The sequence below is a fragment of the Cnephaeus nilssonii genome, assembly GCF_951640355.1.
Source record: "Cnephaeus nilssonii genome assembly, chromosome: 2".
In the NCBI taxonomy this organism is placed as follows: domain Eukaryota; kingdom Metazoa; phylum Chordata; class Mammalia; order Chiroptera; family Vespertilionidae; genus Cnephaeus; species Cnephaeus nilssonii.
Window position 1 is genome coordinate 5,054,650 of NC_137073.1, and position 26,819 is coordinate 5,081,468.

The window sequence follows — 26,819 nt, forward strand, 5'->3', positions numbered from 1 at the left end:
GGATCAGGGTGGGGGTTCCCTTGGGGCATGGGGTGGCCTGAGTGAGGGGCCTGTGGTGGTTTGCAGGCCAGCCATGCCCCCTGGTGACCCAAGCAGAGGCCCTGGTATCTGGAATTTATTTACCTTCTACAATTGAAACTTTGTAGCCTGGAGCGGAGCCAAGCCTCCTGCTCGCTCCGTGGCTGGCAGCCATTTCTGTTGAATTTTATGTATCCTTCTATAATTGAAACTTTGTAGCCTGGAGTGGAGGCCTGGGCCAGCCAGGGTGTGAGGAAAGCTTTGCTTCCTCCATTGCCGGGGGCAACCCTAGCCTCCTGCTCTTTCCAGCTCTGTGGCTGCCGCCAGTTCTGTTTGGATTTGTTTACCTTCTATAATTGAAACTTTGTAGCCTTGAGTGGAGGCTTAGGCTGGCAAGGGCAGGCGTAAAGCTTGGCTTCCTCCATTGCCTGGGAAATCCAAGCCTCCCTCCTGCTCTCTGTGGCTGTAGCCATCTTGGTTGGGTTTATTTGCATACTCGCTCTGATTGGCTGGTGGGCGTGGCTGGTGGGCGTGGTTGGTGGGTGTAGTGGAGTAATGGTTAATTTGCATATTACTCTTTTATTAGGTAGGATATTTTTTATTGCCCTAGCTCAGTGGTCGGCAAACTGTGGCTCGCGAGCCACATGTGGCTCTTTGGCCCCTTGAGTTTTTAGCAAAGGCCAGCTTAGGAGTACCCTAATTAAGTTAATAACAATGTACCTACCTATATAGTGTACGTTTAAAAAATTTGGCTCTCAAAAGAAATTTCAAACGTTGTACTGTTGATATTTGGCTCTGTTGACTAATGAGTTTGCCGACCACTGCCCTAGCTGGTTTGTCTCAGTGGATAGAGCATCGGCCTGCATAATGAAGGGTCCCGGGTTTGATTCCAGTCAAGGGCACATGCCTGGGTTGTGGGATTGGTCCTCAGTAAGGGGCGTGCAGGAGGCAGCTGATCAATGATTCTCTCTCATCATTGACTAGAGGCCTGGTGCATGAAATTCATGCATGGGTAGGGTCCCTAGGCCTGGCTGGGAATCAGGGCTGACTGGGGCCTTTGGGCTGCTGGCCGGGGCCTTCCTTCTGACTGCCGGCCAGGCCCTTCCTTCATTCCTCACCACCCACTCGTGGTCAGTGCACGTCATAGCAAGCAATCAAACTCCCAGTCTCCCACTCGAACTCCTGAGGGGACATTTTGCATATTAGTCTTTTATATATATACTAGAGGCCCAGTGCACGAAATTCATGCACGGAGGGGGGGTTCCCTCAGCCCAGCCTGCACACTCTCCAATTTGGGATCCGTTGGGGGATGTCCGACTGCCAGTTGGGATCGGGCTTAAACCGGCAGTCGGACATCCCTCTCACTATCTGGGACCGCTGGCTCCTAACTGATCACCTGCCTGCCTGCCTGAATGCCCCTAACTGCCTCTGCCTGCCAGCCTGATCCCCCTAACTGCTCTTCCCTGCCGACCTGGTTGCCCCTAACTGCCTCTGCCTGCCTGCCTGATTGCCCCTAACTGCCCTCCCCTGCCAACCTGGTTGTCCCCAACTGCCCTCCTCTGCTGGCCAATTTGGTTCTGATTGGTCGGTTTCTATGCCAGGCAGTGTCATAAGCTCCACCTCCTTTGCAGCCATTGGCTCCCCACAGCACCCAGATTTGGTTCTGATTGGTTGGTTTCTATGCCAGTCAGCATCAGAAGCTCCACCTCTTAGGTAGCCATTGGTTCTTCACAGCACCCACATTTGGTTCTGATTGGTCAGTTACTATGCCAGTCAGTGTCTCTGGGGCCTAACAATGGGGCCTGATCAGAAAAGCAGGGCTGATCAGCAGCCTAGTGCAGGTCTGGAGAGAAATGGAGGTGCGGCTGCTGGCCAGACTGGGAGAAAGAGAGAAGCAGGTGCTGATCAGTCCCTGCTTCTCTCTTCGGGCCTCTCTCTGGCCCTGATTCGCAGCCCCTTCAGCAGTTAGTGCTGGGGCACCACCCCTGCAGCAGAAGCAGTCAGGTTGGTGGAGCCTTGGTCATTATTGGTCATTAAGACCCAGGGTTTTTATATATTAGGATATAGAGACTAGAGGCCCGGTGCACAAAATTCATGCATTGAGGGGTCCCTCAGCCCGGCCTGCACCCTCTCCAATCTGGGACCCCTCGGGGGATGTCTGACTGCCTCTTGCAATCCGAGACTGCTGGCTCCTAACCACTCACCTGCCTGCCTGCCTGATTGCCCCTAAACCCTCTGCCTGCTTGCCTGATTGCCCCTAACCACCTCTGCCTGCCTGCCTGATTGCCCCTAACTGCTCCCCTACTGGCCTGATCACCCCTAACTGCTCCCCTGCTGGCCTGATCGCCCCTAACCACCTCTGCCTTGCCCCACACCCGGGACCCAGGATTCCCTCCTCTGGCCAATCACAGGCATCTGGGACCTGGGCTTCCCTCCCTCTGGCAATCCACAGGCACCCAGGACCTGGGCCAGCTTTGCCCAGCCCAGCCACAGTCATAGGGGACTGGGACCACGAGGCATACATCTTGTCCCTCTCCCAGGCCTGGCTGGTCCCCATTCCTCTCTGGTGAGTTCATTTGTGCCAGGCTGGTCCCTATTCCTCTCTCCCCAGTGTTGAGTGTCTGAGCCATGATGGTGTGAAGGCGTGATGGCATGACAACCATTTGCATATTAGCTCTTTATTATATAGGATGTTTCTATCTCTCCCTCTCCCTCTCTGAAATCAATATAAAAATATTTTTATATTGATTTCAGAGAGGATGGGAAAGGAGAGAGAGATAAAAACATCATTGATGAGAAAGAATCATTGATCACCTGCCTCCTGCACGTCCCACACTGGGGATCAAGCCCTCAACCCGGGCATGTGCCCTGACCGGGGAAATCGAACTGTGACCTCCTTGTTCATAGGTCAGTGCTCAACTGCTGAGCCACACTGGCCAGGCCTGTTACTCTTAAAGAAAACACCACTTACACTAATGAATGAATGACCTACTTTGTGGTATACCTGCCTGGCAATTTACAGTGCCCTACACAGTAAGTTGACTATATTAAATAATTCTGCATGAAACCTTGGACAATTAGTATGCTTTAATTAAGGTTAAGATGTGTATACAGAGAGTATGTTGGTTCAAAGGGATTTGACAGCAGGTCCCTATTCAGAGCAGAGCTGGACAGGGAGGGAAGTGTGATGCTCAACTATGGACCTTCTGATCTGCAGCAGATGGGAAGAGAACCACATCTTGATAGAAAGCCCCTGAACCCCTAAACTGGATGCTAAAAAGACCAATTATTCATTTGCATCCACTTCCCTACCACCAGCAGCTAGGGCATGGGCTTATAAACCTGACCCAGCCACAGGGCACTCCCCGCTGGGCCCCAAACCTGGAGCAGGAGCTGCACTTTCCAGGGCAGTTGTACACGCCCTGTGTTCTCACCATTTTCCAAGCCTGGTTCTCCAGCCTTTCTGGCAATTCTGTCCGATTCGATGTTCTAAGTTCAGTGCCTTAACAGAACTGTTCTGTTGCTTGCAATGAAGATCCCTGACTGCTACAAGGGTATTCAGTAAGAGAAGAAGAAATACAGAGAAACTGCTTTTTAAGAACAGGCTCACATGGGTAAAATCTTAGTCTTCAGATCTAACTAGCACTAACATTCTGCCAAGTGGTAATGGAGACTTTAAAACTAACATCAGATGAAGTGACTTCAAAGAAGTCCCGAAGGATGTGTTCACCTCTGTGTGTGTGGGAACTCGCAAACACTGTCACCTCATTCTGAGACAGCTGCAGCCTAGCCCCAGAGCACAAGCTCGGGATGAGGTGCCTTCCCTGGACCTACATCACATGTGCTGTAGGGCAGTGTGCTGATCCCAGAGGAAGCCGCCAAGGGGTGCCAAGGACATATTTCCATAGTGCTAGATTCTATCAGAAACAAACATTTCCAGAATTATTTTGGCTTTTGGATCAGAAGAGGCTCAGCTGCAATTTCCTCCAGACACCCAAATCTGGGTTCATGTGACACCATTCCACGAAATTCAACTCCAATGAGATCAAAGTCCTACATCTGAGCTACACTGGTGGGAAAGTCAGTACCATGTCTGCCCTGGCCCCCAAAATCGGCCCCCCTGGGTCTGTCTCCAAAAAAGGTTGGTGATGACATCGCCAACGCAACAGCTGATTGGAAGGGTCTGAGGAACTGACCATTCAGAACAGACCCCGATTGAGGTAGTACCCTCTGCCTCCGCCCTGATCATCAAAGCCCGCAAAGCACGCCAGAAACAGAAAGAAACAAACAGAATACTAGTCAGCACAGTGGAAATACACTTTGATGAGATTGTCAACACTGCCCAGCAGATGCTGCGCCAACCTTTAGCTGGAGAACTCTCTGAACCCATTAAAGAGATCCGGTGGCCCTAGCCGGTTTTGCTCAGTGGTTAGAGTGTGCCCAGGGCCTGAAGGGTTGTGGGTTCAATTCCGGACAAGGGCACGCCCCTCGATTGCGGGCTCAATCCCTGGCCCGGGTCGGGGCATATGCAGGAGGCAACCAATCGATGTGTGTCTCTCCCCCTCCCTTCCAGTCTCTCTAAAAAATACCCTCCAGCAAGGATTAACAGCAAAAAGAAGAGAGAGATTCAGGGGACTGCCCTGTGGGCTGTCTGTGGGCTGCGATGCTGATGGCCACTCCCTCATGACATCAGCAGGGGTGCAGTGGAATGCCCAACTCATTAAGAACTACAAAGAAAAAAACATTTTAAAGATAATTTGACAACAGTTCCCTGTATTAAAGAAAACGAATTCTTAGAAGGGTGGAGGAAACTCTCCATTTTGGTCTTTAAAAGTTGCCGAGGTTCCAAGATGGCTGCAGAGTAGCTGGAAGCTGCTCCCACGTGCTCCCAGCCCCAAACCAGACTTACAGCTAAATTACAGAGAAATCAACCTTTGAAGCCAAATGAAGACTAGCTAACCTGAAATACTATAAGCCTCGGAGTCCAGGAAGAGCCACACCCAGCCGGGTGAGAAGGGCAGAGAGCGGAAAGCGAGGGCCACCTGGTGCAGGTGCGGAGGCCCTAGGAGTGTGGGTCTCAGCCTCGCATGGAGACCCCCAGCTCAGAGCCACAGCGACAGGACAAGGAGCCTGTGTGGTGCTTGGCGGTGGCAGTCGGTGGGGACCCAGCCCGCCTGGGAGGCTCGGGCTGCACCCTCCAGGAGCACAGAGCTGACACTCCTCCCGCGACCTGTGGAGCCACTGGGCCTGCCCTGACCAGCTGGTTTGGCCGTGTGGGGGGGGGGGGAGGAATGGGGGGCCACACAGAGCTAGGATGTTGGACAGCATCTCCCAGGGAGGGGCCTGTCCAGGAGCCAGGCGGCAGGTGCAGCTGGATGATGGCATTGTGGGAGGCAAACCCAGGCCCCCCTGCGAGTTCAGCCCGCTGCACTCAGGAAGGAGCAGTGCCCGCCCCCTCATACTGGTTGCCCGCACCACCCCCACTGGGGAACCGTTTGGATCAGCCCAGCCAAGTCCTAGATACACCTGCTGGGCATAGTTCCATGGGTCGCAGGGAGAGCAGCTCGAAGCAGGTACATTCAAAGTGGGAGACCCTTGGAGGCTATTTTCTGGGACCAGGACGAAGTGCTCATTGCCCTCCTGCAGGCTGAGCAGCATCATCATCAGTGGGAGACTCTTCAGATCTGTCCCCTGGCGCCCAGGACAGCTGAGCTTGCTCCTGCAGAGGGGACAGCTGCTGAATCCGCCCTGAACCGGCAGTGAGCGCCCCCAGGGGGGACTGGAGTTGGTTCGGCTTTGAGCGGAGGCTACTTCCCTTCGCTGAGTGCCTGACTGCATGATTCCCCAGTAGGGGAACCCTAGCCCTGTCTCAGTCTCTCTTTGGAAGGTTCTGGAAGAAGGCCAGGCAACCTCAGGGGGAGGCAGAATAGCTATCAGGTAGAGACAGCTAAAGGGAGCCTCGGAGATCCATGATGGCAGCTGACAGGTGGCAGTGAGGGGAGAGTGAGAGTGAGGGAGGGAGCGTGTGGATGTGTGGGGCGTGTGTGTGTGTGTGTGTGTGTGTGTGTGTGTGTGTATGTGTGTGTGTGTGTGTGTGACAGCTATATTTCACAGGACTGTTGGGGGCTAGCAGACCAGGCTCCCCTGGCCGGGAAGCCTCTACTACCGCTGCAATCTCTCCCAGACCAGTCGGCTCTGCCGCAGAGACCGCGCCATCTTGAAGGGGAGAGTGGCTGTGACTGGGAGCCCAGCCTCATTTCCACCCAGGGAGACCTCGGATACCTCCCGGGACCCTACAGCCACACCGGCCAGGGACCTGCTGCCTGGGCTTTGAACCCACAACACTGAGACTCCAGCCTCCCCGGCCATGGGCTCCTAAGAAGTTTGTCCAGGGGGAGACAAAATGGCAGCCAAATAGGCGGATGGGTCCTGTGCCTTCTCACGGAGCAGGTAGAAGAAACAACTGAATCGAATAACATCCACCTGGAATTGGTGAATTAAACACAGCTGGTGAGACAATCTGTGGCCGGAAAGGTCAGAGGTAGCCTAGAGAAAGGTAGGATCGGGGATTTGGGCTGGAGAGAGAGAAGCGTGCAACCAGGACTAGGGGGTCAGAAGGAAACTGCGCTGCACCAAGTCCATGTCCAGTGGGGACAAATGTAACAGTCGACTGTGGAAGGGGGTCCACGGGGGATTCCCTGCTGGCAGCCAGAGAATCTAGATCTAAGCCCACAGCGGTGGGAGGCTGTGCCCAGAAAGGCAGCCTGAAGTTCTGCACCAGTGGCACAGTGCTGGGGGGAGAGAGACACACAGCGGCACGGTTGCTCTGTCTTTATGTTTTCCTTGCTTTTACTCACTAAACCCAGTGCATAGGATCTTTCAATTACAAACACTCACTGAGGCTGCGGAACAGGGGAAGGTGGTTTTGTGGAAGCTGGGGAGCAAAATAAGGAGAGGCAACCAGGAAGCCAGCTCTATGACAGTCCTGTCCCTCTAACCCTGAATAGACATTTTTCTCCTGAAGACCAGGCCCCACCTAGCAGCGCAGCTGCACCCAGCCTTGAGCTTGGCAGGGAAACAAAGATTCTGACTACCCCCAGAGAGCCCTCAGGGACTGGATGGAGGGGCCATTTCATCCCGGAAAGTAATAAAGCAACACCGCCACCTGGAGCCCATGTCAGAAATAGATGCTTGTGTAAATACAACTGAAAGCAGGCAAAAAACCAAAGCGGGCAGATTGGTCACACCTGCCTGAAACCAAGGCTGTGGATGTTGACACAGAGGAATGGTGGATCGCTGGGAACTTCAACAAGGTGCTGACTACCTAACAGGAAACAGATGTGGCAGACAGAACAGTAGAGAGGGGTCTTAAACCAGCCCCCATGGGGCATTAACACTCAGCTGAAGAGAACAAACTTCACTACTTCACTTTTTTATTTTTTTATCTTCTACTTAAGAAACTAAATTTTTTCTCTATTTATTTTATTTTATTATTATTATTTTAACCTTTCTTTTTTAATTAATGTTCTACATTCTATTTATTATCAGTATTTTACTTTATCTCATGTTTTGCTTTTTGCCAAACTTTTCTTCCTCACTTCTCCCTTTTTCATCCTGTTTCTCTTCTCTTGTTCCTGCTTTAGTTTTCTCTCTCCTCTCTTTTTACTCCTTGTTAAAAACTAATCTTCTTTATCTGCTTTATTGACACATTACTATTATAGTGCTCTCTGTTGACTTACACATATATCTAATCTCCTCTCCCCTGCTCCAAATCAATGCATTCTTCTCTTTTCTATTTCTTCACTAGCCCATTTTTCTTGTTATTGTTGTTGTTGTTTATTTGATTGTTTGTTAGATTGTTTTTTTATTTTATGCTTTTGTTTTTCCTCTCCTCGCTTGCTCCTACCCTATGTCTTTTGATTGGAGCATTTAATCCATTTACATTTAAGGTTATTATTGATAGTTAGCTCAAGGTACTTATAAAAGACATAGGGTGGCTGAATGGATAAGAAAACCTGATCAATATATCTGCTGTCTATAACAGAACCACCTCATAACAAAGGACTCACACAGACTGATAGTGAAGGGATGGGAAAAATTTTTTCAGGCAAATGGAAATTGAAAAAAAAAGCTAGGGTAGAAATACTTATATCTGACACATTAGACTTCAAATTGAAGGCCACAACAAGAGATAAGGAAGTCCACTTCATAATACTAAAGGGAGCAATTCAATAAGAGGATATAACTCTGGTAAACATATATGCACCCAAGACTGGAGCACCCAAATATAAATATATAAAAAAAACTCCTCGAAGATATCAAGGGAGAGATCGACAATAATACAATCATAGTAGGAAACTTTAATACACCACTGACATCACTGGATAAATCCTCTAGACAAAAAATCAGCAAAGAAACAGCAATCCTAAATGACTTACTAGATTAAATGGAACTAATTGACAACTTTAGAACACTTCACACCAAAGCCACAGAATATACACTCTTCTCAAGTGCACATGGGACATTTTCAAAGATAGACCACGTATCAGGACATAGGCTAAGTCTACAAATTCGAGAAGACTGAAATCATATCAAGCATCTTCTCAGATCACAAAGGCATCAAGTGAGAAACCAAATACAATAAAAACAATCAAAAACCATCAAACACTTGTGGCTAAATAACATGCTATTAAACAATGATTGGGTTACCAAAGAGGTCAAAGAAGAAAGAAAAACATGCTGGAAACTAATGACAATGAAAACACAGCAATCCAAAATCTATGGGACAGGATGAAAATAATCCTGAGAGGGAAGTTCATAGCACTACAAGTCTACCTTAAAAATCAAGAAAAACTGGTAATAAGTTATCTAACCCTACAACTTAAAGAATTAGAGAGAGAGCAACAATAAAAGCCCAGAGTAAGCAGAAGAAAGGAAATAATAAAGATCAGAGCAGAAATAAATGACAAAGAGACCAAAACAACAACAACAAAAACACCCACAATAGAACCAAGAGCTGGTTCTTTGAAAGGATAAACAAGATTGATGAACCTCTAGCCAGGCTCACCAAGAAGCAAAGAGAGAGGACCCAAATAAACAAAATCAGAAATGAAAGAGGTGAAGTAAGAACCAATCCTATAGAAATACAAAGAATTATAAAAATATACTACAAACAATTCTATTCCAACAAACTGGACAACCTAGACAAAATGTACATGTTCCCAGAAAAATACAGTCTTCCAAAACTCAATCAGAAAGATTCAGAAAACCTGAATAGGCTGATAAATATTCAGGAAATTGAAGCAGTAATCAAAAAACTTCCAGCAAACAAAAGCCTTGTCTGTACAGCTTCCCAAGAGAGGTTTGACAAACATTCAAAGAAGAACTACCCTCCTCAGACTATTAAAAAAAAAAAAATTCAAGAGGAAGGAACACTTCCAAGGTCTTTCTCTGAAGTCAGCATTACTCTAATCCCAAAACCAGATAAAAGCACTGCAAAGAAAGAGAACTACAGGCCAATATCCCTGATGAACATAGATGCTAAAATCCGCAACAAAATATTAGCAAATTGAATCCAAAGTACATTAAAAAGATCAAGTGGGACTTATTCCAGGAATGAAAGGCTGGTACAATATCCACAAAATCAATAAATGTGATACGTCACATAAACAAATTGAGAGACACAAATCACATTATCAAATCAATGCAGAAAAAGCATTGACAAAATCCACCACCTTTTTTGATAAAAATTCTCAGCAAAGTGGGAATGAGGGATCATACCTCAACACAATAAAAGCCATATATGACAAACCTACAGCCAACTATAGGGAGCGGTTATAGGGTTAAGCCTTGGACTGACCTGCTGGCAAAGCCGAAAACAAGTCCCAGCTTAGAGGGCACAGTCCTCTTATCATAATTAAGCTTGATCTTGTGGCTGCTCCCTAGATCTTTTCTGGGTAGCTAATGGACTGTGGGTGGTGCAACAAGTGCTGCCAAAACAAGTGAAATTTGCAAGAACATTGTAAATTACCTCTGACTATAAAATAAAGCATCAGCTTGCAGTCTGGATCTGTTCTGTGGCCTCAGCCAGGCACAGAAGATCCACCTAGACCCAGCTTATTCTCTTTGTCTGTCTTTTCTTCATCCTTCACTGGTCCTCACTCAGGCTCGCCTAACCCTTGGCTGTGCTGGCGCGGCTCAGCCAACATCATACTCAATGGGCAAAAACTAAAACCACTTCCTCTAAGAACAGGAACCACACAGGGATGCCCATTTTCACCACTCCTTTTCAACATAGTACTGGAAGTGCCAGCCATAGTGATTAGAAAAGAAAAACAAATAAAAGGCATCCAAATTGGAAAAGAGGAAGTAAAACTCTCATTATTCACTGATGACATGATATTGTACATAGAAAACCCCAAAGACTCCATCAAAAACTACTTGATTTAATAAATCAATTTGGCAATGTAGCAGGATACAAAATTAACACCCACAGATTGTTGGCATTTTTATAAACCAATAATGAATTCACAGAAAGAGAAACTAAAAAAACAATCCCATATACTATTGCAACAACAAAAAAATTAAGATACTTCGGAATAAACTTAACTAAGGAGGTAAATGACCTGTGCTCAAAAAACTACAGGAGGTTAAAAAGAAAGAAAGAAAAAGGAAGATATAAACAAGAGGAAGAATATACCATTGTTCATGGATTGGTAGAATCAACATCATTAAAAAGTCCATACTACTTAAAGCAACCTACAGATTCAACACAATCCCAATTAAAATACCAATAGCATATTTCACAGACCTAGAACAAACTCTCCAAAAGGTTATCCTATCTAATAAAGAGGGAATATGCTAATTGACCCTCACACCATCGCAAAGATGGCAGCGCCCACAGCCAATAAGGAGGGAATATGCTAATTGACTGCTCCACCCTCAAAGATGGCAGCACCCACAGCCAATAAGGAGGGAATATGTTACTTGACTTCCCCGCCCTTAAAGATGGAGGCACCCACAGCCAATAAGGAGGGAATATGCTAATTGACTACCAAGCCCTCAAAGATGGCAGCACCCACAACCACAAGATGGCGGCACCCATTCTCCTCCACCCCGCCAGGGCCGCAGGCACCTGTAGCAAGGCCGGACCTGCCTCCAGAGTCCCCCAGTCCCCTCAGCCCCCCAGCCACCCAGGGCCGGCCCGAGGCACAGGCAAGCCTCAGATGGCAGCTGCCCAGCCACCCAGGGCCGCCCAAGGCTCAGGTAACCAGGGCCGGCTGAGGCTTGCGATGCCGGCAGTGGCAGCAGCAGAGCTGTGATGGGGTGTTGCCTTCCCCTGATCGTGCATAAATTTTCATGCACCAGGCCTATACTATGGAATAAATAAAGACCCCAAATAGCCGCAGAAATCCTGAGAAAAAAGAACAAAGTTGGAGGGATGACAATACCAGATATCAAGTTATATTACAAAGCCATTGTTCTCACCACATCCTGGTACTGGTGCAAGAACCGACATATAGACTAATGGAACAGAACAGAGGACCTGAAAATCAACCCAAACTATTATGCTCAAGTAATATTTGACAAAGGAGGCAAGAGCACATAATTGGTGTTGGGGAAATTGGACAGATACATGGGAAAAAATGAAACTTGACCACCAACTTACACCATACACAAAAATAAACTCAAAGTAGATAAAAGACTTAAATGTAAATTGGAAAACCCTAAAAATCTTAGAATCCATAGGCAGCAAAATATCAGAAATATCTCATAGCAATATGTTTACCAGCACATCTAGGACAATGGAAACTAAGGAGAAAATTTAAAAAAATGGCACTATATCAAAATAAAAATCTTCTGCACAGCAAAAGAAACCACACAAAAAAATAACAAGAGATCGCCCTAGCTGGTTTGGCTCAGTGGATAGAACATCAGCCTGCAGACTGAAGGGCCCCAGTTTGATTCTGGTCAAGGGCACATGCCCAGGTTGCAGGCTTGATCCCAATAGGGGGCATGCAGAAGGCAGACAATCAATGATTCTCTCTCATCATTGATACTTCTATCTCTCCCTCTCCGTTCCTCTCTGAAAGCAATAAAAATATATAAGAGATGCCACTACATAGGAGAACATATTTGCCAATGTTACATATGATAAGGGTTTAATCTCCAAAATTTATAGGGAACTCATACAACTTAAAAAAAGAAAGATAAACAATCCAATCAAAAAATGGGCAAAGGACCTAAATAGACACTTCTTGAAAGTGGACATACAGAAGGCCCAGAGGCATATGAAAAAATTCTCAAAGTCACTAATCATCAGAGAGATGCAAATCAAAATGACAATGAGGCAGCACCTCACACCAATCAGAATGGCTATCATCAACAAATGACAAGTGCTGATGAGGATGTGGAGAAAAGGGAATCCTCATACAATGCTGGTGGTAATGCAGACTGGTGCAGCCACTATTTGACCCAGTCATCCCACTTCTCAGACTATATCCCAAGAAATCAGAAACACCAATCAGAAAGGATATAAGCACCCCTATGTTCATAGCAGTGCAATGTACAATAGCTAAGATTTGGAAACAGCCTAAGTGACCATCAGTAGATGAGTGGAAAAAAAAGCTATGGTACATCTACACCATGGAATACCACGCTGCTTTAAAAAAGAAAGAACTGCTACCATTTGCAACAGCATAGATGGACCTGAAGAGCATTATGCTAAGCGAAATAAACCAGTCAGAGAAGGATAAGTATCACATGATCTCACTCATTTGTGGAATATAATGAACAACATAAACTGATGAATAAAAATAGAGCCAGAGACATAGAATCATTGAACAGATCATCAAACCTCAGAGGGAAGACAAAGGAGGGTTGGTGGGGCTTGCGGGGGATGTGTAAAAGATCAACCAAAGAAGTTATAAGCATATAAGCATAACCAATGGACACAGACAACTGGGGGCGGGGGGGATGAAGGTTGTGGCTGGGGGCAGGCTGGGAGAAGACAATAAAGAATTTTAAAAAAATAAAAGACATCATAATTAAAATGGCAAAGTTTAAAGACAAAGAGAGAAGCTGCCTTTAAGCAAGACACGGTCAGTTACCTACAAGAGAGGTTCATAAGATTGAAGGAAGGAAGGGAAAGGACCTACACTCTATCCATCGAGGCTATCATTTAAAATTGAAGATGAAATAAATAACTTCCCAGACATCAAATCGCTAAAGGAGTTCATTACCCCCAAACCAATATTGCAAGAAATGTTAAAGGGACTGCTTTAAAAAGGAAAGGAAAAGGAGAGGGGAACATAAGTATAAAGAAAAAATAACAATGAATAAATGCCCATCAATAATAACTTTAAATTGATTAAATTATACAACCAAAAGACACCAGGTAGCTGAATGTATAAGAAAACATGACCCATTTATATGCTGTCTCCAAGAGACCCACTAAAGAACAAATGATTGACACAGAATGAAAGTGAAGGGATAGATAATATATTCCATGTAACTGGACATTTTAAAAAGCTGGAGTAGCAATACTTATATCGGACAAAATAGATTTCAAAACAAAAGCCATAAAAAGAGACAAAGAAAGTCACTACACAATGCTAAAGTAATCGACCCAACGACATGATATAACCCTTGTAAATATATATGTACCCAATATAGGAGCTCAATATTTTCTAAATATATAAAGAAAATATTGATGAACATCAAGAGAGAGATCAATAGCAATGCAATAATAATAAGGGATTTTAATGCCCCACCGTCTTCAATAGATGGATCTTCCAGACAAAAACCAACAAGGAAACAGGAACCTTAAATGATATATTAGATTTGATGGATTTAATTGACATTACAAAACATTTCATCCCAAAGCAGCAAAATATATTCTTCTCAAGTACACACAGAACATTCTCAAAGATAGACCACATGTTAGGACACAAAATAAGTCTTACAAATTCAAGAAGATTGAAATGAAATCAAGCATCTTCTCAGATCACAATGGCATGAAACTAGAAATCAACTACCATAAAAAATTCTAAAGAACATTTAAACACATGGAGGCTAAATAGCACGTTATTAAACAATGAATGGGTTACAATGAGAGAAAGGAAAAATAATAAATTACCTGGAAACAAATGAAAATGAACACACAACCCAAAATCTATGGAACAAAGCAAAAGCAGTCCTGAGAGGGAAGTTTGTAGCATTACAGGCCTATCTCAAGAAGCAAGGAAAATCTCAAATAAACTAACCCTACACCTAAAAGAACTACAAAAAGAACAACAGACAAAGCCCAACAGAACAACAAACAAAGCCCAACAAACAAAGCCCAACAACAAACAAAGCCCAACAGAACAACAAACAAAGCCCAACAAACAAAGCCCAATTTCCCCAACAAACAAAGCCCAACAACAAACAAAGCCCAACAGAAGGAAGGAAATAATAAAGATCAGAGCAAAAATAAATGACATCGAGACTTTAAAAAGAAATACAAATGACCAATGAAACCTACAGCTGGTTTTTTGAAATGATAAACAAAATTGAAAAGTCTTTAACCAGAAATAAATCCAAAATGAAAGAGAAGTAACCACAGCCATCACACAAATACAAAAGGATTGTAAGAAAATACTATGAACAACTATATGCCAACAAGTTAAACAACCTGGGCAGAATGGACAATTGCCTAGAAATATATAATCATCCAAAATTGAAGCAGGCCCTAACTGGTTTGGCTCAGTGGATAGAGTGTCGGCCTGCGGACTGAAAGGTTCGGTTCCAGTCAAGGGCATGTACCTTGGTTGCGGGCACATCCCCAGTAGGGGGTGTGCAGGAGGCAGCTGATTGATGTTTCTATCTCATTGATGTTTCTAGCTCTCTATCCATCTCCCTTCCTCTCTGTAAAAAATCAATAAAATATATTTTTTAAAAAAACAAAATTGAAGCAGTAATTTTAAAAATTCCAGAAAACAAAAGTCCTGGATTGGATGGTTTCACAGGTAAATACTGTCAAACATTCAAAGAAGAACTACCCCTATCCTCTTCAAATTATTCCAAAAGAGTTAAAGAAAAGGAAAGATTCCCAAGCTCTTCTTATGAGACCAGAATTATTCTAATTCTGAAACTAAATAAAGACTCTGCAAAGAAAATTGTAAGCCAATATCCTTGATGAATATAGATGCTAAAATCCTCAAAAAAATATTAGCAAACTGGATCCAGCAGTACATTAAAAGGATCATAATCCAGGTCACTTTTGTTCAGTGGTTAGAGCATTGGCCCATGGACCAAAGGGCACGTATGTACCTTGGTTGCAGGATCGATCCCTGGCCCCAGTCGGCATGTGAAGACAGCAACCAATTGATGTGTCTCTCTCACATCAATGTTTTCCTCTCTCTTTCTCCACCCCCCTTCCCTCCACTCTCTCTAAAATAGAAAAAAAATCAATAGAAAAAATATCCATGGTGAAGTTTTTTTTAAAAAAGATCATATACCAATGATCGAGTGGGATTTATTCTGGAGACACAAGGCTGGCACAATATCCCCAAATCAGTACACATGATACATCACATAAATAAAAGTAAAAATCACTTGATCTTATCAGTAGATGTAGAAAGATCATTCGATAAAATCCATCACCCATTTATGATAAAAATTCTCAGCAAAGTGGAAATAGAGGGATCATACCTCAACATAATAAAGGACATATATAACAAACCTACAGCCATAATACTCAATGGACAAAAACAAAAAAGTGTGTCTCCTGAACAAGCCAGGGATATCTATTTTCACCACTCTTATTCAACATAGTGCTGGAAGTCCTGCCCACAGCGACCAGACAAGAAGAACTAGCCAGCCGAAACCGGTTTGGCTCAGTGGATAGAGCGTCGGTCTGCGGACTGAAGGGTCCCAGGTTCGATTCCGGTCAAGGGCATGTACATTGGTTGTGGGCACATCCCCGGTGGGGGGTGTGCAGGAGGCAGCTGGTCGATGTTTCTCTCTCATTGATGTTTCTAGCTCTCTATCCCTCTCCCTTCCTCTCTGTAAAAAATCAATAAAATATATATATAAAAGAACTAGCCATCTGTTTGGCTCAGTGGATTGAGCATCATCCCATGCACCTAGAGGTCACTGGTTCAATTCCCAGTCAGGTAACATGCCCAGATTACAGCTCAATCCCCAGCGGGGAGCATGCAAGAAACAGCAGATCAATGTTTCTCTCTAATCAATGTTTCTATCTCTTCTCTTTCTCTAAAAATATCAATAAAAATATATATTAAAAAGGAGAAATGAAAGGCATCCAAATTGGAAAGGAGGAGGTAAAACTGATATTATTCACAAATGACATGATATTGTACAGAGAAAACCCTAAAGATTCCACCAAAAACCTACTAGATCTAATAAATGAATTTGGCAAAGTAGCAGGTTACAAACCTAATATTCAGAAATTGGTGGCACTTTTACACACCAATAATGAACTATCAGAAAAATACCAATCAGAAAGAATGTATGCACCTCTATGTTCATAGCAGCACAATTTACAATAGCTAAGATCTGGAAACAGCCCAAGTGCCCATCAGTAGATGAGTGGATAAAAAAGCTGTGGTACATCTACACCACGAAATACTACAGAGCAGTAAAAAAGAAGGATCTCTTACCCTTTGAGACAGCATGGAGGGACCTGGTGAGCATCATGCTAAGTGAAATAAGCCAGTCAGAGAAAGACAAGTATCACATGGTCACACTCATATGTGGAATCTAAGTAACAAAATAAACTGCTGAATGGAGTGGATCCAGAGACATGGAAGCATAGAGCAGAGTGTGAAATCTCAGAGGGAAGGTGGGAGAGGGTGGGTGGGTGGGAAGAGATCAACCAAAAAATTGTATGCATATATGCATACCCCATGGACACAGACAATAGGGTGGTGAAGGGCTGGGGCAGGCTGGAGGGGAAAGGGAGACATATGTAATACTTTCAACAATAAAGGTGTTTTTTTTTAAGTAATGAAGTAAAAATAACAAAGCACTTCGCAATAAAACAAGGCTTCTTTCCCCATCTGCCTGCAAATTGTGCATTGAGTATCTGCCCCCTGGTGGGCATGCATGTCAAAGCTACCAGTCGGCCAGTCACTTAGGCATACATACACACACACACACACACACACACACACATATGGACAGACTAGAGGCCCAGTGCATGAAATTCATGCATGGTGGTAGAGGGGGGTGTCCCTCAGCCCAGCCTGCACCCTCTGCAATCTGGGACCCCTTGAGGGCAGTCAGACATCTCTCTCACAATCCAGGATTGCTGGCTCCCAATCACTTGCCTGCCTGCCTGCCTGCCTGATTGCCCCTAACTGCTTCTGCCTGCCAGCCTGATCACCCCCTAACCACTCCCCTGCCAGCCTGATCGACGCCTAACTGCTCCCCTGCCGGCCCAATTGCCCCTAACTGCCCTCCCCTGCTGCCTGGTCACCCCTAACTGTCCTTCCCTGATGGACTGGTCTCCCCGAACTGCCCTCCCCTGCAGGCCCGGTCACCCCCAACTGCCCTCCCTTACCAGCCTGGTTGCCCCTAATGGCCCTCCCTTGCCATCCTGGTCACCCCCAACTGCCCTCCTCTGCTGGCCTGGTCACCCCAACTGCCTTCCCCTGCTGGCCCGGTCACCCCTAACTGCCCTCCCTTGCCAGCCTGGCCCCCCTCCAACTGCCCTCCCCTGCAGGCCCGGTCACCCCTAACTGCTCTCCCTTGCCAGCTTGGTTGCCCCTAACAGCCCTCCCTTGCCATCCTGGTCCCCCCCAACTGCCCTCCCTTGCCAGCCCGGTCCCCCTCCAACTGCCTTCCCCTGTAGGCCTGGTCATCCCTAACTGCTCTCCAATGCCAGCCTGGTTGCCCCTAACTGCCCTCCCTTGCTGGCCTGGTCACCCCCAACTGCCCTCCCCTGCAGGCCTGGTCCCCCCAACTGTCCTCCCCTACAGGCCTGGGTCCCCTCCCCCCAACTGTCCCCCTCTGCAGGCCTGATCACCCCCAACTGCCCTCCCTTGCAGGCCTGGTCCCTCCCTTGCCAGCCATCTTGTGGTGGCCACCTTTGATCACATGGGGGAGGCCATCTTGTGTGTTGAAGTGGCAGTCAATTTGCATATTACTCTTTTATTAGATAGGATAGGGAAGGAGCAAAGGGAAGGCCAGATATTTTGGGCATGACATTTGGGAAGCTTCACCAGGAAGCTACAACTTTATCCTCCCCAGGGGTCCAACAAAGGGGAGATAGATGCATGCCCAATAAAGTTGGGGGGACCAGCAAAGGTGCTTACTGTCAATCACACCTCTGGGGACAGAGATGGTTGGCCAGAATGGGTGTGGCCACTGCAAGCGCAGGAAGATTTGGAAGATTTAATCCCTGAACAAAGGAATTTGCTTTCTTGTGCTCTCTGTGCTCTTACTATTCTCAGGACTCTTGGGATTTGTGTGACTCTGAGTTTGTGGGATTCCTTGCCATTCACCCACATGACCCACAGCCATGCAGACTCTACCCACAATGCATAAATGGACTGCAGCCAGCCTGAGGCTGAACTGGACCCAGCTCCAATATGGGGAGGAAACTCTGGACACTGGCTTTGCCTTTAGCTCTACTGAAACCCCAGCCACATGTCTTCTGTGACTGGACCAAGGGAAATAGGACTTTGGAAACCCAGGAGTATAATTCCAGGCAAATACAAATCACTCTCAAAAATTCATTTTCTCAAGATATCGTAAGGACTCCACCCCCAGCACCCAGTGGGGAAAAGGAGCCCCCACTTCATCCAATAACAAATCCACTACTAAAAAATAGATTGATTGATTTTTCTCCGCCTCTCCCAACTAGGCTGTAAGTTCCATAAGCTCCATTTGGTGTGAGACCACATCGGTTTGGCTCACCATTTTATCCCAGTGCCTAGCAGGATGCCTGCACACAGTAGGCATTCAGGAAATGCTAAATGAATGTGGCCTGGTAAGAATGGCAGTCGGTACATGACTTGTATTTACTTTCAAAGCTATGTATTTTAATTTCTTAAGACTCTGGCTATCAGAGCCTGCTAAAGATATCCTGGCCAAAAGAAATTTAAAGTTTAGCCAGAATAAGCTAACACTAAACTAAATTAGGAAATCAAGATGAAACCCCATTATGAAACACTGAAGGAAAAAAATGTAAAGTACGTTGTTGAGAATGGGTCTGAAAAGTAACGAAGTTAAAGAAATAGCAGGTTTTTAGGACTATCACCTCTAAAAATGTCAATCATTGTCGAAAGGAACGAATTACAGTCTTTGAAGCCTACACCGAGGAGAAGTGGCTGGCTCGCCATGAAGAGGATGGGGACACTGGACTTCCTCCGTGTTAAAGTCTCATTTCTAATCGAAGGTAGGGCTTCTTAGGCAGACACCTCTAACCGCTCAGCTCTCTGTGTTAAGCTCCTTCATTTCTCTAAGCCTCTATATTTCATAATCTACCTTCCAGGAGCATTGTAAAAATAAACCATAAGCGTCTATAGATGCAAGCGGCAGACCTTTTTAAATTAAATTCAAAATATTGTGGCAGTTAACTGCTTAAATTAGATAATGCAGAAACACTTTGTACAATATCAAGGACAAACACTCAATTAGTATTCATTTATTAAGCACAGACATAATCAATGTGCCAGTACTGAAGGTAAGTCCGGGATTTTAAAGATGAATTCCAGACTGCCTCTGACTTCAAGGACCCCACTAACTGTAGCCCCAACAAGAGGTTCTGTTTCGTGAGCATGAAAACACTCCTAGCCCACTCCAGGGAGTGTACATCCTGGTTATCGCCAGCAGTGGTCACCTGACCCTAGAGAGCCGAGGGGAAAAGTAGAGCTCACAGGATCCGTGCTGGAGTGCCTTCAGTCCGGAAAATCCAGACTCTCGGCAGTTTTTTCCCCAGCCCCGAACAGTGACGCATGGAGAAAACGTTTTGCATTTTAAGGTGAAGTAAACTGTTTCATAACAGGATATTTATATACTTTCTTCTTTAATCCACTGCTTCTAACCTGAGCTGCAGTTAGAATTACCCAAGGAGCTTTCACACGGCGAACTGCCCGCCCTGGCTGGTGTGACTTGGTTGGTTGGCATCATCGTGTGCACAAAGGGGCTGCTGATTTGGTTCCTGGTCAGGGCACGCCCAGTTTGCAGGCTCCATCCCTGGTAGGGAGCATGTAGGAGGCAGTAATTGATGTTTCAATCTCTCACATTGATACTTCTCTCTCTTCCTTCCTCTCTCATAAAAATCAATACAAATATTTAAAAACAAATAAACCGAAAAAACACATGAACTCCCTTATCCCTAGCCCCAAACCAACTGATTCAGAAACTCTTGGTAGTTTCAGCCCAGGCATCTTAATTTTAAAAGCTCTCCAGGTGATTCTAATAGGTAACCAGAGTTGCAAACCAGTGGTTTAATCCACCGGGGTTCCTGTACCACAATCATTTTTTATTTAAAAAATGACACAAGTCTATGCCCTGGCCAGTGTAGCTCAGTTGGTTGGGTGTCATCCTATTCACCAAAAGGGTGCCGGTTTGATTCCCAGTCAAGGCACGCACCCAGGTTTCAGGCTTGATCCCCTGCAGGAGGCAGCTGATTGATGCTTCCCTCTCACATCAATGTTTCCCTCTCTCTCCCTCTCCCTCTAAAAATAAAAAGATTTTAAAAAATGAAAATTTAGCCTTAACCGGTTTGGCTCAGTGGCTAGAGCGTCGGCCTGCAGACTCAAGGGTCCCAGGTTCGATTCCGGTCAAGGGCATGTACCTCGGTTGCAGGCACATACCCAGTAGGGAGTGTGCAGGAGGCAGCTGATCAATGTTTCTCTCTCATTGATGTTTCTAACTCTCTATCCCTCTCCCTTCCTCTCTGGAAAAAATCAATAAAATATATATTTTTAAAAATGAAAATTTACAAAAGCATGTCTAGAGACCCTCTAAGTAAGACCAGCCTAAGAGAAATGATTGCCAGTATTTCTATAGCACTGTAGTTTTCATAGTACTATTATAAAAATTATCAAGTCTCATCCATCTCTGGAAAGGTGGTTTACTTAGAGATTAAGTGACTGAGGCCTCAAAAGTTAAGTGACTTTGTCCAAAGCCACAGAGCTAGAAAGTGGCAGTCCAGCTAATGCTGAATGGTTTTTCTACTCACCACATTACCATCCCATTGTGCAGCCCTGACTCCTGAGCACAGCACTAGGTCCAGAGCAGGCACTGGGAAAACACATCTTAAATTGGATAGAAAACTCCTTCACCCAAAGACAAGAGAAGCAGAGGGGTACTGATAAAGCCTTTGGGCTATGGAGTATAACAGAGAGGGTTCAAATCCTTGCTCCTTGGTGAGAGCATGGGCAGGTTTCTAAATATCTGATTCCTTATCTGTAAGATCTTTTGGGGTTTTTTTAATCGTCACCTGAGGATATGTTTTACTGATTTTGGAGAGAGAGGGGAAGAGAGAAAAAGAGAGAGAATGTATGAGAGAAACATCGATTGGTTGCCTCCCATATGCACCCCCACTGGGGATTGAACCCACAACCTAGGTATGTGTCCTCACTGTGAATCAAACCAGCAAACTTTCATTGTACAGGATGACACCCATGCAACTGAGCCACACTGGCCAGGGCTGCAAGGTTATTTAATGTATAATCTTCTTCAGGAGGCTAGAATGAGATCATACATCTAAATGTTAATGAGTACAGGCTAGAAGGGGTCAATGGGGAAAAAAGGGAGACATCGGAGATTCCAAAATGGTAGTGGAGTAGGTGGAAGCTACACTGATGCTCTCCCAGGACCAAACTGGAATGACAACTGAAATACAGAAAAACCATCCTAAATAATCAATGAATACTAGCTGGAGAGAACCCTGATAACCAAGGACAAAAGTGAAGCCCACAAAGAAGGGCAGAGGCATGAAAGGGCTAGCCAGGTGCCCACAGACAGCAGCTGAAATTCCAGAGGGATATCTTAGCTGTGGGGAGGACCCCACTGAGAACTCTGGGGTCTAACCCCAAGCTTGTCCCTCCAACCCAGAGCACCGGAACCGAGAGAGGGGCCCACATGACATCTGGCTGTGAAAAGCAGCAGCATTACTGTTTGCAGGCACCCTCTTAAAGGGCCAATGCACAAAATTTCATGTGCGGCCACTAACCTAGGGCTCCAGCAGAGGAAGGGCAGAGTGGACTAGAGCTGTGTAAGCAGAATCCAGGGTTGAGGGCTATGGGGTTGGAGCTCAGAAGACAACCACCCCAGTTTCCTGTGCTGAGTCATCCCTACACACTGCAGAGAACATTGTTCTCTGGCAGATCTTTACTATCCAAATTGCTTTGCCTGAAGGGGAAGCAATTTCACCAACCTGTTGGAAAAACCATGCCCCAAACTGTGGTTGAAAGCTTAAGGCTAATCAAGACTGAATAACAATCAGACTGCAGGTAGAGGTGGGTCTCTGGGAGTTGTAGCAGATCTACCTAATACACAGACACAACCCAAACAGGCAGCAAGAATGGGAAGACAAAAATATAAGCCCCAAATAAAAGAACAAGAGAGTTCTCTAGAAGAAGAGATAAAAGAAATAGAGATAAGAAATATATCAGATATACAGTTCAGAATAATCTATCAGATATACAGTTCAGGCAAGGATGCTGCACAACATGAGAAAAGATATAATAACTATGAAAAAAGACCAGTCGGAAATGAAGAATGATATAGCACTAATAAAGAACACATAGAAAGGAATACATAGCAGATTAGGAAAAGCTGAGGATCAGATCAATGCATTAAAAGACAGGGTAGAAAAAAATCAATCAATCAATCAGAGGACCAAAAAGAAAAAAAAATTAAAAACAAGAGGACAGTTTAAGGGAGCTGTGGGACAACATGAAATGTAATAATGTTCACATTATATGGGTACCAAAAGGGGAAGAAAGTGATGAAGGAATAGAGAATGTGTTTGAGGAAATAATGGCAGAAAGCTTTCCTAACCTGGTGAAGGAAAAAGTCACACGAGTCCAAGAGGCACAGAGAGTCCCAAGCAAGAAGAACCCAAACAGGCCCACACCCAGAAACATCATCATTATAATGCCAAAAATTAAAGACAAGAGAGAATCTTAAAGGCAGCAAGAAAAATTCAATTTGTTACCTACAAAGGAGCTCCTGTAAGGCTGACACCTGATTTTTCATCAGAAACTCCACAGGCCAGAAGAAAATGGCATGAAGTATTCAAGGCAATGAAAAGCAAGGATCTGAAACCAAGATTATTATACCGAGCAATGCTATCATTCAAAATAGATGGCGAAATAAAGAGCTTTCCAGACAAAAAAAAAAAGGCTAAAAGAGTTTATTACTGCCAAACCAAGCACTTTAAGAAATGCTAAATGGTCCTAACCGGTTTGGCTCAGTGGATAGAGTGTTGGCCTGTGGACTGAAGGGTCCCAGGTTTGATTCTGGTCAAGGGCATGTACCTTGGTTTCAGGCACATCCCCAGTTAGGGGGTGTGCAGGAGGCAGCTGATCAATATTACTAGCTCTCTATTCCCTCCCTTCCTCTCTGTAAAAAAATCAATAAAATATACTTTAAAAAAAAAAAGGAAAAGAAATGCTAAATGAACTGCTGTAATGAGGAGGAGAGAGAGAGAGAGAAAGAGAGAGAGAGAGAAACCTAGGCCTACAGAATTAAAATGCCAATAAATAAGTACCCATCAATAATAACCTTAAATATAAATGGATTAAATGCTTCAATCAAAAGTCATAGGATAGCTGAATGGATACAAAACATGACCCAATTATATGCTATCTATAAGATACTCAACTCAGAACAAAAGATTCACACAGGATGAGAGGGAAGGGATGGAAAAAAGTTTTTCCATGCCAATGGAAAGAACAAAAAAGCTGGAGTAGCAATACTCATATCTGACACAATAGACGTCATAATGAAGGCCATCACAAGAGACAACAAAGGTCACTACCTAATACTAAAGAGATCGATCCAACAAGAGGCTATAACCCTAGTAAACACATATTCACCCAATATAGCAGCACCTAGATATATATTTTTAAAAACCTTCTGGAGGACTATAAGGAAGAGATCAACAGTCATAGTAGGGGACTTTAACACCCCTGCTGACTTCACTGGATGGATCTTCCAGACAAAAAATTAACGAAGAAACAGTGGCTCTAAATGACACACTGGACCAGATGGACTTAATTGACATTTATAAAACATTGCACCCCAAAGAGGCAGAATATACATTCTTCTCAAGGGCACGTGGAACATTCTCAAAGATAGGCCACATGTTAGGACACAAAACAAGTCTCCACAAGTTCAAGAAGGTTGAAATAAAATGACAATGGAATGAAATTAGAAATAAACTTCGGTAAATACACTCCAAGACATTCAAACACATGGAGGCTAAAACGCATGTTATTAAACAATGAATGGATTACCAATGAGATCCAGAAAGAAATCAAACTTCCTGGAAGCAAATGAAAATGAACACACAACAACCCCAAATCTCTGGGACACAGCAAAAGCAGTCCTGAGAGAGAAATTCATCAAAAAACAAGAAAAATTATTAATAAACTATCTCCCCCTACAATTTAAAGAATTAGAAAGAAAACAACAAGAAAAACCCAGAGTAAGTAAGAAGGAAAGAAATAATAAAGATTAGAGGTCAATGATAGCGGGGGGTTGGGGGGTCATAGGGACATATGTAATACTTTCAACAATAAAGAATTTTTATCTCAAAAAATAGGGAAGGGGCATCTGTAATACTTTCACCAATAAAGATTACGTAATAAATGTTAATAATGATCAATACTGCCTACCAGGGAAGAAATCTTTCCCCACAGAAATCCATGAGCTCTGCAGTGACACTGTGCCTGTGTTTGTATTACACTTGCCAGATGGGGGTGAAACTGGACCAGGGACTCACTGAGCCTCAGTTTCCTCACCTATCAAAGGGGGATGATAATAGTTTCTACCTAGAGGGTTATTGTAAGAATTCAAAGACTAAATAATGCACAATATGGAGGGTTATATAAGTGATAGCAACTGGCTGGCCCATAGGAAGCTCTCAATGTCATCATCGTCATAACCATTTATGCTGAATCCTAATAACCTGAGCCTCCATGAAGGCAGGTGGGAGGGAGGCAGGGGTGCGTGGACTGGAGGCATGGGACCACAGTCACCTGGCTGAAGTGTTCCATCGCTGGCTGCAGCCCCCTTCTTGAGGAGGTGGGTGATCTGGAGGTAGGGCCCATGCTGGATGATTATCAGGCCGAGGCCCAGGCTGCCCACAGGGAGTTTGGTCTTCTGAGTTTTGCTCAAGTTGTGCACAGATGACTTGACCTTGAGGCTGACTTGTTTTTCTGATTGAGAGAGGGAGATGTGTTTTAGACCTTCGTCTAAACAGCAGCATGACAGTCGTCACTTCAGAGGTGCTCTAAAGTAGACCTCTAGGGCAGTTAACATCTCCATTCCTCAGTTTCCTTATCCGTAAAGTGAGGATAGTAAGTGTCCACCTCAGAGGGTTGTAATGAGAATTAAATAAGGCAGTGAAAGGCTTTTGCACAGAAATTAGCACACTGTGAATGTTTAATTAACATTAGCTATCACTACCCATTCACTTAACAAATATGTATTGAATCAGAAGTGTCTGCCCTCACAGATCTTCACACCTAGTGGAGGAGACATATCCATTAGTCAAGTAAGGAGACGATACATAACAGCCGTGACACGGGCCATGCAGGAAAGGCACAGAAAGCTCAGGGAGACCCATAGGAGGTCAAGGTCTCCTGCGGGGAAGGCAGGTCAGGCTTCACAGAGGAGGCAACATTTGAAGTGAGGTCGAAAGGACTAATCAGAAATATTATGCAAAGGAGGTGAAAGGGAGCAGATGAGACGAAGGTGCAGAGGCAGGAACGGGGCACGGAGGAGGGCAGGCAGGAGAAGCAAAGGCAGAGCAGACCGGCCTCCTTTACCTAACTGGAAAAGCCAGAAGCTGTTTCCACAGAACACGGTACAATTTGCATTTTTTAAAAAAGGAACCCTCCTACTTCTGTGTGGAGCACGGACCAGGGGTCCAGAGTGGACTTGAGAAATGAAGGGGTTACAGCAATCACCCAAGCATTCATGACCATGAGTGTAAATGCTCAGTAGGATAAAAGCATTTGGGGAAGAAACTGGACAAGGGGTAGTGGGAGGGGTTGAAGTAGGTTTTCTACAGAACTGAACTCACAAGGAAGTTTCAAAGACTGAGCAGTGATTTAAAACAAGAGGAGGCTTAGGGAGACTCGTTTTCACTACACAGGAGCTTCTGGTGAGATGTGTTTTCTGCACCTTTTTCCAGCGTTTCACACACACACACACACACACACACACACACACACACACACTTTTCTTTAAGGACAAAGACAAACTGCTACTGGCCAAGTCTTTACCAAGTCCATGTGACTGGTATTTGGGGCCCGGAGATCTCCCCCTCCTGAGGAAGGGGCTTCCTCTTCTCCCCCACCCCAGCTGTGGGGAATGACAGGGTTCGTGGCCCTTTCTGCCAAGCAAGTGCCCTGGCCCATCTCCAGTCTCTCTGTCTGCAAAATAAGGCAACCTAGGGTCAAAGAGGACCCGACTTCAGAGGCTTTGCAAGATTGGAGGGGCGATTCGGAGAGGAGGGTCTCCTGGGCCTTTGGGTCCTGCGCATACAGAGTGGCCCCTTAAGCAGGGCTTCCCTCCCATGTCCAGCTTGCAAATGAAATGTCCTTGTG

At 45.1% G+C, this 26,819-nt stretch overlaps 1 protein-coding gene across 3 annotated transcripts in view; it reads right to left on the reverse strand.

The window, feature by feature from the left end:
* The window catches only part of PDZD9 (PDZ domain containing 9), a gene marked incomplete at its 5' end in the record, with an annotated part of 39,447 nt that overhangs the window by 5,698 nt on the left and 6,930 nt on the right, over window positions 1–26,819 (reverse strand). For all 3 annotated transcript variants that reach the window (XM_079759827.1, XM_079759825.1, XM_079759826.1), the window contains one exon: window positions 25,245–25,424. In XM_079759827.1, coding sequence (XP_079615953.1) covers window positions 25,245–25,424 — 180 coding nt within the window. The remainder of the gene's footprint in view (window positions 1–25,244; window positions 25,425–26,819) is intronic.